Raw genomic sequence first — 11,116 nt, 5'->3', positions numbered from 1 at the left:
TCCACAGTATGTTGGTTGATTCATTGGAGAAACTATATAGTCACAAAAGCATGCGGTTCTTGAATACAGCCAAGCCCCGTACATGAAAACGACTAAAACTCCCAGAATGCAACTGGAGTAGAATCCCTACGTCAGCAGTGCCTAAAAGGAAAGGAAGCACATGCGTTTACTGGCTGTTGGAAACTAATATTTGATATAACAGGTATTTTTCAAAGTTCACATGCCATCTGACAATCCAGAATCTTTGACCTACAGTAAAGATACACATTTTTTGCAGTTCAGATTTATAAGGTATGTAGCAAGTGGCTCATTTTAAGTGTATGTGCGTGTTAACTCTAGTGAAAACTGCTCGTTAGCTAGCTAGCTACCAATACTTATAATTACTACGTTAATATATTGTCTAATCTTCTATAATTTCACAATTTAACAGCAAGCATAATTCTGACAATTAGCCATTTGTGTTTGTACGATACCGGCATTTCTGCTTGACATAGCTAACGTTAGCTAGCTAACGTTAGCTAGCTAACGTGGGACCGCTTGCCACTTACTTTGCCCAAACAAAACATACATTTTGATGGAAACGTTAGCTAGCTAGCTGTCACACTAACGTCGTTAAGGGTTGACCTTTTGAAATGCTACGCTGTTGTCAGTGGGGATTATAACATGTACATCTTTGTGGGGCAAAAACAATGGGATGCATACCAGCAAAACCACAACACTAAACCATACATGAATGACACTATGCCACTGCTACGCCTGGCTATCAGCGGGAACCTCATTTAGTGCCCTTTGGCTGATTTTTCTGTAACACATTTGGTTTCTACTGACAATTGAGATGTACAAACTAGGGTATAAGGAGACGACAAGCAGATAAGAGGCAATCATAGCCAGTATGGGGCAGCAGGTAGCCTAGTGGTTAAAGCGTTTAGCCAGTAACTGAAAGGTTGCTGGATGAAATCCCCGGGCTGACAAGGTACAAATATGTCGTTCTGTCCCTGAACAGGCGTTAACCCACTTCTTAGGCAGTCATTGAAAATAAGGATTTGTTCTTAAACTGACTTGCCTAGTTAAATAAAGGTAAATAAAAATGTCACAATAGACAGTCTGCTTAATTAAACTAGTAACACACAATTGTACATTTTCATCTCTTTATTGAACACACCATGTAAACATTCACAGTGGAGGGTGGAACAAGTATGGGAACCCTTGGATTTAATAAGTGGTTGACCTTCCTTTGGCAGCAATAACACAAATGTTTTCTGTGGTTGTGGATCAGACCTGCAGAATGGTCAGATGGAATTTTGGACCATTCCTCTTTACAAAACTGATTCAGTTCAGCAATATATTCTTGGGATGTCTGGTGTGAACTGCTCTCTTGAGGTCATGCCACAGCATCTCAATTGGGTTGAGATCAGGACTCTGACTGGGCCACTCCAGAGGGTGTATTTTCTTCTCTTGAAGCCATTCTGTTGTGCTCCCTCCACCATACTTTACAGTTGGGATGAGGTTTCGATGTTGGTGTGCTGCGCCTTTTTTTTCTCCACACAGTGTTGTGTTCCTTCCAAACAACTTATCTGTAGTTTTATCTTTCCACAATATTTTTCCAGTAGCGCTGTGGAACATCCAGGTGCACTTTTGCGAACTTCAGAGGTGCAGCAATGTTGTGGCTTCAGCAGCAATGCAGTGGCTTCTTCTGTGGCCATGAACACCATTCTTATTGAGTGTTTTATGTATCGTAGACTCGTCAACAGAGATGTTAGCATGTTCCAGAGGTTTCTGTAAGTCTTTAGCTGACACTCTAGGATTCTTCTTAACCTCATTGAGCATTCTGAACTGTGCTCTCTCTAGGGAGAATACCAACAGTGCTGAACTTTCTCCATTTATAGACAATCTGTCTAACCGTACTGATGAACATCAAGGCTTTTAGATACTTTTGTAATCCTTTCCAGCTTTATGCAAGTCAACAATTCTTAATCTTGGGTCTACTGAGATCTCTTTTGTTTGAGGCATGGTTCACATCAGGCAATGCTTCTTGTGAATAGCTAACTCAAATTGTGAGTTTTTTTATAGGGCAAGGCAGCTTTAACCAACATCTCCAATTTCGTCTCATTGATTGGACTCCAGGTTAGCTAACTCCAATTAGCTTTTGGAGAAGTCGTTAGCCTGGGGGTTCACATACTTTCCCCAACCTACACTGTGAATGTTTAAATTATGTATTCAATATGGACAAGAAAATACAATTTGTGTGTTATTAGTCTAAGCACACGGTCTATTGTTGTAACTTAGATGAAGATCTGGTCAAATTTGACCAATTCATGCAGAAATCCAGGTCATTCCAAAAGGTTCACATACTTTTTCTTACCACTGTACATTTTTTTAATACATTGTTTGCAAACTGATATGTGACATGTATTAATGCCAAATAACATGCAAAACAGGCAAGCCCCCTCCACAATTTATTGATTTATTTTTGCTTAAAATATGGGGGTCAAAACAGGTGGGGTTGCCACTGCTCTGAATGATGGGTCACCACTGCCTGTTATGGATTAAGCAGCCTGTACTTCTCATTAGATGTTTGCTATCTGTAACTTATTCTGTCCCCCTGACATTCATAAAGAACAGTTGACTAACAACAGTGGTGATGAAAACTGATCTTTCCACAGCTGGCAAACTTCAACGATGTCACAGGCTACTAAACGCAAGCATGTTGTCAAGGAGCAGACACTCGACGACTACGTCACACCTACAGAGAACCAACAGATTGTGCGGGTTAGTATCTGTGCTGTCAGACATGACAGATGTTTTACTGAACACACACAACAAAGACTAGCCTAGATGTCTGATTTGGACTCATTCAGCGAATACCAAACAGATAGGGTCAGTGGATGAAGCAAGAGGATGGGAACTTTTAAGTCTTTCTTCATGTAAGCTGACTGACACACATCTCTGCTGCACCTGTAGTTAATTACCTGTTTTTGCATGCACGTTCTACCAGTTTCTTTGTCATACTAATCCCGTCTCTGTACCTGTCTCCATGCAGGTTCTTGGTAGTCGTGGCAACAACCTGCACGAGGCTGTCACGGCCCAGGGGGAGAACTTCCTGATCAGCATGCCCCCAAAATTCCGCAAGAACCTCTGGATTAAGAGAGGTAACATGTCCCCTTATACTAGAGTGCATCCCAAATGGCACCATAACGATGTTTTGTTTTTAAATATCTTATTTTAAAATATATAGGCCCATTATCTTTTCAATATACTTTGTGGTTTTAAATGTTTAAAGTCAAATAGAATTGTGAATTATAGATCACATTGAAACCAGGTCTCAGAACAGATCTACTGCTTCGATGTGCCCTATTTCTATGCTTCCCGCTATTAAAGGTGCAATATGCATAAATCGCTCAGCCACTTCCTGGCTAAAATTCGGAGATTTTGCCTAATTTCAGTTTGTGACAGAAATGAGCACTAAGTGTAGAGAATCATTGTACCATCTAAACCGCTGTGAAATATCTTCCCAATAACCAAAAAGATTAGATTTCCAGCTGTTTGAACCTGCTGTACAAAACCTAAACTTAACAGTTTAAGTGACTGCTTTTTTTTGCGTCTTTTACATTCGGTTTTGTACAGCAGCTTCAAACAAGCTGAGAATACAATATTTTTTCTTATGAAAAATACATTTTTACAGCAGTTTAGATGGTACAATTATTCTTCACACAATGGCTGCTTGTTTGTAGCATAAACTGAAATTAGGCAAACTTGTGTACAACTAGGAAATGGTGGAGCGACTTCTGAATATTGCACCTTTAAGTTTACACCGAGAATGTTTTTTTTTGGACCATAGACATTAAAACCAGTAGATAGTGATGGCGCTGACGTCATCCATGTATTCCTATCGAAAACTTCTAATGAAACTGGAAGTATTTGAATCACGCCATATTAAGAATCATGGTGAAGATGGCCGTAACTATGGTCGATGAAGTCATTTTCATTCTTCCTGAGCGCATCAACCCAACGCTGCTATTGACTTCGGCATCTATAACAGATACCACATGAATTCCGTGTGCATGAGGATGCGAGCCTCCTCGTAGCCTGCCAGTCCGTGATTGGTCTGTCAGCACGTGGTCCTGTGTGGCGATAAATGTAGTCGTCAGAATGGATCACTATTTAATTAACTACCTCGATTTGTAGTGAACTTGAAAATAATTTGCTGTGGCGATTGAACTAATAAACACATTTTAGAGCTGTAAACGGCTGTAATTTACGTTGGTTTTCTAGGACAGACCAGGGCTTTTGGCACTGCTAGTTCGTTACGCAGTAGCCGACCAGCAGAGATTGTGACTTTACGCCCCAGACCAGATACTGGGGGGCTTTGTTTGGAAATAGGCAGCCCGGAGTACCAGTGGCAGTCAAACACTAAAGCCGGCTGATTGTCCTGAATTTGAGTGGCTAGTTTCATGTTTATGTTTTCTGCATACCTGTATGTCGGTGTGCTTTCTTTTGTGGTTCAACCACCTCAATGTCATGAAGACAGAAACACTCTGGATTAGTTTCTACTGAACACAATGAAGGTCTTTGTATTCCTCTCAGTATTGGTTTGTTATTGTAAACATGGCATTGCTCTCCCTCCCCCCTCCCAGGTGACTATGTGATTGTAGACCCTATAGAGGAGGGAGAGAAGGTGAGGGGAGAGATCAGCTTCATACTCTACAGAGACCACATTCAGCACCTGCAGAAACTCACACTCTGGTGAGTGCTCCTTGGACCCATAGTTCAGTATATACAGTTCAAGTCGGAAGTTTACATACACACATACATACACGCGAGCAAGGAGACCTACAAACCTGACTGTTGCATCAGCTCTGTCAGGAGGAATGGGCCAAAATTCACCCAACTTATTGTGGGAAGCTTGTGGAAAGCTACCGAAACGTTTGACTCAAAGTAAACATTTAAAAGGCAATGCTACCAAACACTCAATTAGTATATGTAAACTTCTGACCCACTTGGAATGTGATGACAAAGAAATAAAAGCTGAAATCATTCTCTGCTATTATTCTGACATTTCACATTCTTAAAATAGTGGTGATCCTAACTGACCTTACAGGGAACTTTTACTATGATTAAATGTCAGGAATTGTGAAAAACTGAGTTTAAATGTATTTGGCTAAGGTGTATGTAAACTTCCCACTTCAACTTTACATCCACATATAGAAATAACATGCAGAAACGCATGTAGCCAGTAAACCCCATTTTAGTCAGCACTTCTATGACCTTGCCATAGTAACTACAAGGCCACCACATCTGACAAACATTTTTTTGCTGCTCTTGTGAAAATATGAAGAAATTATTTCAAATGATCTTAATCCCAACAGGATGTGGTAGGATGTTTTTTCTGACACACACACACACACACACACACACACACACACACACACACACACACAGACTCATATGTCACCTGTGAATGAGAAGACAATTAAACAAAGGTTCAATTATAACTGAATCAAGTGAGTTCTGCTGGCACTATTTTTCATTTTTTGTGTGTCTTCTGTTAGGCCTGAGGCCTTCACAGACGAGCCCCCATCGGAAGAGAGAACAGATGCACCACAGCCCAGGGAGGGGAGAAGGGAGGAGAAGGTAGAGGATTGTGGGAGTGATCACAGTACTGACTCAGAGGATGACGAGAGCGATCTCTTCGTCAACACCAACCGCTGTAACGTCCACTACAGTGAGAGTGAGGAAGACAGTGAGGATGAGAAGGATGAAGAGGAGGATAAAGTGCAGAGCAGCTTTTAGAGGGGAAATCTTTACAAGAGACAGTACACTGCTGTGGACAATGTTTACACACATGTCGCCCTCAGAATACACTGCTGCTGAAGAATGAGTTGTGGATTATACTCTCCAGTCCCACCCCCATGAATCCAATCAAACAGAAAATCCTGCTATTTCACCATTTATTTGGTGGTTGAACTTAGCATCCCATGGACATAATAGGTTAGGTATATCATACTTATATCACTTGTCCTAGAGAGGAACATTAGCATGCTTTGCTAAACTGCTAAAAAATAGGTTAATTGTGGAATAATTGAACTGGTCCATGACATTCCTGACTGAAGAGGTTGTCATAATTTATGTACATAATGATTGTGTAATAAAATCTTTATTGTGGTCTTTCATCAGATTTTTGTTTTTGTTTAATTAAACATATGTCTGATTCAAAATTATATAATCAAAGATTAAAGTTTTGTTTAATGTTCAGAAAAACATTAAAGTGCACAACATTAAAGTGTCAGAGGGTTATTTGCACATTTAATTCATGCCCACAGCAAGGAACCAAAACCTGTTCAATAGGAGGCAGTTGAGCTATGTATGCAATGCACATGTATGGCCTTCAGTGACATTCATCACAGATGACTGTACCGATCAAGTCATTCTGGTTTATACTTTAATAAATACGTGTCAACATTCAGTATTTCTCTCAAACCTAGGTCCACCTTTCTCACATTGTGGGGCCTTGTTACAGGGCCATTCTCAGCTGGTAGCATACCTTTCTCCATCATTTGAGTCGGTTTTAAAATAGCGAGTCTACTATTTCTCAAACGTAGCCTCTTTTTTAATTAAAAAAAAAACATTTGTTGGGTTTACAGTAATAATTGGTACTGTTCGCCATTGTCAAGTGGCAGCACACCTTCTCGATAGTCAATCACCATATGTCTGTTTTCTATAATAGGAAAGCCAGTCTGAATGCCTCACTATGAGAGGAAGTTTCCAGGTGTACCCTGTTCCCCCAGAAGGCCCTGCATCTTCCCCATTCTAAAATGGCAGCATACCTTCTCAACAGTCAATTAATCACCTTCAGTTTTATAACAACTAGTCAGTGGTTACCTCAGTGTGGAGTGGAAGTTTCTGGCATACCCCAAGGGTCTTTCAGAAGGTCCTGCAGGCTCTTCCCTATTCTCAAGTGGTAGCATTCCTTCTCCATCACCATCCATCCATTGTCAGTTTTAAATCAGTCAGTGATTACCTCACAATAGAGCTGAATTTCCAGAACTATCCCATGGATCCGTCAGAAGTTCCTGTCCCTCGTTGTCTTTCACACTAAATGGATCTATCAGAAGTGTATTCTTTTTCTCCTTCTCCATTCTCAGGATGGTGTTGCTGCACTCTGTCTGGTTCGTCATTATCTCCAACCACAGCTTCATCACCTGAGCAGGGCTACGTTTGTGTACGAGTAAGATAGTGTGGTACGCACACTGCTCTACCCCCTCTTTCTTGGGGAAGTCGAAGGTGAGGAAGGCGGGGTGGTGGATGGGGTGGACCCCAAGCCTGTGGAGGCACATGCCCACATAGACATCATCAATGGGGTACAGGTGAACTCTCCGGGAGATACGGTTGAGCCGCAGGGCCAGCTCCCCTGAGTACACCACACCTCCCCCACCCCCGTACGGAGGGTACAGCCCCTTATAGAAACTATCAGGAATAAAGTACTTAGTAGAGTTGACTCTGTTGGGGACAGCCGCTCGTATCACATCCCCTACCATGAATCCCTTCATACCCTCTGACCCGGGCGCACCTGACTGGATCGTCTGCTCCCGGAGGTAGTCTAAGAGAGCAGGGGTCCGCAACAGGACGTCGTCGTCCCCTTTAAAGACGAAGCGTGCCAGGGGGCAGTGGGTGGAGAGCCAGTCCCACAGCAGTACGTCCTTCAGGGTGAGGTTAAAGAAGGAGTCGTGGAAGTCCCACTGGAGGATGTCCCCGTAGTGGCGGTTCTCCAGCTGCAGCAACTCACTGATGTCCACATGGGGTTCTACATGGTTCTTCCCCAGGAGGAAGACCCTCCGCACCACCCCGCCTTTCCCCGTCGCCCCTGCCACCCACCCCGCCCAGCCCCATGTCTGCCGGATGGCCTGGCGGTTCTCAAAGTTCATGCCCTGGGTCTTGATGGCCAGCAGTAGGAGAGGGCCCTGCCCCTTCTTTAGCCCACGTCCACACAGTTTAGCAGGCTCAATGAGGACAGGGTAGTCCCTGAAGTGCATGGAGTACACAAACATCTGCATCTGCAGGGGCAGCTTCTGAAAATCATCCATTTGAGATGTCAAGTTCCCGATCTCAGAGAACCCTGCACTCAAGGTGGGAAGGGAAAGCCGCAAATAGTTTGCATTATTATTATTGGTATCAAGATGGTCATTGTGCTCTTTGCTGGATTTGGGCTTCAGGATGGGATTGTAATGGCGGTCAATGGGTAGCTGGAGACGGTTCCAGAGGGCCCCTCCGTGGGGCTTGGGGTCCCAGAAGGAGTTGGTGGGGTGTGGGGCCAGGTAGTCATTTCTGGTAAGCCCTGGTGCAATGAAGCTCTCTGGTAGAATTTGTAAGATAGGGGCAGAGCTGCTCAGGCCTGTACTGGTGGTCATACCATAACACACAGCCAGGGTGATGTACACACAGAGAGACCCTACCAGGACACTGGAAGCACAGCACAGGCACAGGAGCACCCGTCGCCACCGGCAATGGCATTGCGCCATTTAACTAGAGAAAAGGAAAGAGCAAGAGGTGGCAAGATACATTTGGAGAAGAGTGAAGAAGAAATGGGTAAGAGTTGTGAGGAGAGAGAGGGATGAATGATAAGGGGAGTGAGAGAGGAGGGGAGGGAAGAGGTGGAGGATTTTATTGCAATCTTTTGTCACTTAAGTCAATACAGCTGTATGACTAACTAAGAATAATTACTTCTGGTTTTAAGTCATTTAGTATGGTTTTAAGTATGTAAAAACATGAAGTGTGATGTGTAGGCTTATTTAAATATAAAGTGGAAAACAAGGCAACAGTAAACATGTCTTCTCCCAAGAATGATGCAGCTGATTGCATTTAGGAATGTTAGCAGTGACTGGGCTTATTAGAAGACATCAGCTGTGTGATGAGTTGTGTGCTCTCGATTTTTGTTTTCTTGCCACGGTTAAAATTCAGCTGATAAATAAACGACATAGCTCATGAACAGCTTCTGGAATCAATCTGTTTAAAAAAAAACTATATAGCACAGGCCTTGACTACAGAATAGCATTATTACAATATTCATTTTGTATTTAGCCAACAAGTGATTTAATAGTCATAAATACGATTTAATAGTCGTAAATAATAGTAATTTCTTGACAAGCAAGCAGCTCTACAGTGTAGGTCTACGTAAACATTTCTTTGGTAACAATGACATCACTGTGATATGAAAAAAGACGGAAAAGCTGGTGGAACACTTTTGAATGCGTGCGTTGATGAATTTATGAGCTTCCTGCTTCCGCTGAGACGGGTCTTGGTGAGAGTTCCTAGGATGTAGTCTATTCAGGCGGGGCTCACTCAAGTAAGGCAGAGGGAATGTTTTCGTATTTTTTTTGCTTAGAAACCGAATGCTGGTTGATACTAAGTGTGAAACGTCAGACGTCGTCAATGTTTTATATATCTTTTTTTCTGCTTTGGAGTTTGATCATTTAGGCCTACTGGCCATATGACAGCTTGATTAACTGTCCCCGCGTTCTAGACAGATGTTGCCAGGCCAGCGGGCAGCCCTGAACGTCGAGCTCTGCAGTCTCTTTAGCTAATCCACGCCCTGTGCTCCATGTCACCTGCCAAAGAAAAGACGCCACTTGATGATTATGGGCCTAGTTTTCCCTCTCGCTTCGCGTCTTCCTCGCTGGTGTGACTCACACATTTCAGTTAATTACAATAGCTTCTGCCTTGGCCAATTAATACTGTAATGAAACAGGCAGGGAGCAGGTCTCGAACCCCCTACTCCCTCCTTTCAAAGAGCGCGTCCTCGCTCACCAGCCAAGCACACGCACTGTCGTGGATGCGAGGTCCGATCACTTCTGACACCAATGTAATGAAACAGGCAGGGAGCAGGTCTCGCACCCGAGGTCCGGCGCGCTATCGCGAAGCATGCTCGTGCGGTGATTTCCGCGCTTATAAACCCAGGGTCGTTACAATACAATTTTGAGTTTGGACATAATAAAGTTTGTAGGTGAAAACGACCTCAGTTGTTGCTCCACATGCGCAGATCAAATACACAGTTGGAACGCCGATTAGGGTGTGTACACGTCCTAATAATTCGACAAATGACTCAGAAAACCATGTGTTTTAATTGGGGTGTGCTTACTTCGATTTTGACCTTACGCTGATTTAAGATAAACATAGTAAAGTGATTACATGACTATTGCATAATCTGCCTACTGTTATAATCAATTAAAAATCCAAATTATTAGTGTACATGTAAACATACTCAATTATTTGTAAATTACACCATAACCTACCTCGATTTATTCTTTTGAAACGAACGTTTTCCCATATGGCTTTAAGCGTTCCTTTTCATATGCCCAATGTATCCATCGCGTGTGCCAATTGATATAAAAGTCGACCAAAACACAAATTATATAATCAAATAATACAACAAAAATGAAAGGATATTTTCTTTGGTCTTCTCAGACGACCCTGAGACCTAATGGTCCCCTGAAGTGGCCTCCACCTTCACAAACGTTTGTTCGACAGCATGGCCATAGATCAAGAACTTACCTATGCAGCAAAAAAGTTGCAGGTATATATATATATATACGAAGGACACTCCCCCTCGACTCGTCAGAAATTAGAACAAGAGAGATGCCATACGTTTGTTACTGATGTTTATTAGTATAAAGTACCACTCAATTTCTTATATTTCCGATATTGGAAGTATAAATACACTTAAATACACTTAAGGGTAAAACGATTATGTTTTCAGCAAAACTGTTTTTGTTTTAGACACAATGGCGAAATTCAAGGGTTTTATAATTCAAGGAGTTGGTCTGATGGTGCACTCTGATGTCATCCTTGCAACAGAGGAGCAATTAAGGACAAAAGAGGAAAGGCCCAAGCCCCCACTTGTGCCATGTCAGAGGACACCTGGACCCATTGAGATGTGATAAATTAGGTTCTAGGGAGTCGGGTGGATCTTTAAAATCTTTAAACAAATATTGTATTTCAATTTTGTATCTATTCCCTTCATTGTTGATACTAAACCTACCACAACTGACAGAAATGACAAAATAAAACGTTTCTACTATCTTCCAGAGATAACAATAATAATATTGTTAATACTATTTTAGAG

The 11,116-nt window shown here is 42.3% G+C and overlaps 2 protein-coding genes across 4 annotated transcripts; one reads left to right on the top strand and one right to left on the bottom strand.

Moving 5' to 3' along the window:
• The first annotated feature begins 100 nt into the window (after window positions 1-100).
• Window positions 101-6,283, top strand: eif1ad (eukaryotic translation initiation factor 1A domain containing). 2 transcript variants are annotated; one of them, XM_024383330.2, is made up of 5 exons: window positions 101-202; window positions 2,664-2,769; window positions 3,041-3,149; window positions 4,635-4,743; window positions 5,550-6,283. In XM_024383330.2, the coding sequence occupies exons 2-5, from the start codon at window positions 2,680-2,682 to the stop codon at window positions 5,788-5,790; spliced, it is 549 nt and encodes a 182-aa protein (XP_024239098.1). In that variant the 5' UTR covers window positions 101-202; window positions 2,664-2,679; the 3' UTR covers window positions 5,791-6,283. The 2 variants fall into 2 exon arrangements, with proteins under 2 accessions (XP_024239098.1, XP_024239097.1); XM_024383329.2 differs by having other exon boundaries at window positions 119-291.
• A 538-nt stretch (window positions 6,284-6,821) lies between these two features.
• On the bottom strand, window positions 6,822-10,526 carry LOC112221173 (N-acetyllactosaminide beta-1,3-N-acetylglucosaminyltransferase 2). 2 transcript variants are annotated; one of them, XM_042303262.1, is made up of 3 exons: window positions 10,491-10,526; window positions 10,287-10,389; window positions 6,822-8,520 (listed from the first exon to the last, which is right to left on the bottom strand). In XM_042303262.1, the coding sequence occupies exon 3, from the start codon at window positions 8,514-8,516 to the stop codon at window positions 7,020-7,022; it is 1,497 nt and encodes a 498-aa protein (XP_042159196.1). In that variant the 5' UTR covers window positions 8,517-8,520; window positions 10,287-10,389; window positions 10,491-10,526; the 3' UTR covers window positions 6,822-7,019. The 2 variants fall into 2 exon arrangements, with proteins under 2 accessions (XP_042159196.1, XP_024239089.1); XM_024383321.1 differs by lacking the exon at window positions 10,491-10,526 and having other exon boundaries at window positions 10,287-10,484.
• Window positions 10,527-11,116: the final 590 nt, after the last annotated feature.

The sequence above is a fragment of the Oncorhynchus tshawytscha genome, linkage group LG21 (assembly GCF_018296145.1).
Source record: "Oncorhynchus tshawytscha isolate Ot180627B linkage group LG21, Otsh_v2.0, whole genome shotgun sequence".
Classification (NCBI taxonomy): Eukaryota; Metazoa; Chordata; class Actinopteri; order Salmoniformes; family Salmonidae; genus Oncorhynchus; species Oncorhynchus tshawytscha.
The sequence above is the reverse complement of the archived record's forward strand: the minus strand, read 5'-3'. Positions and strand labels throughout refer to the sequence as shown.

Excerpts from the sequence above, each read along its gene's own strand:
- eif1ad (XM_024383329.2), top strand. The coding sequence starts at position 221 with ATGCCATCTGACAATCCAGAATCTTTGACCTACAGTAAAGATACACAT. Across the intron at positions 292-2,663 it reads TTGCAGTTCAGATTTATAAG|CTGGCAAACTTCAACGATGT; the intron begins GTATGTAGCAAG and ends ATCTTTCCACAG. Across the intron at positions 3,150-4,634 it reads GAACCTCTGGATTAAGAGAG|GTGACTATGTGATTGTAGAC; the intron begins GTAACATGTCCC and ends CCCCCCTCCCAG.
- LOC112221173 (XM_042303262.1), bottom strand. The coding sequence starts at position 8,516 with ATGGCGCAATGCCATTGCCGGTGGCGACGGGTGCTCCTGTGCCTGTGC.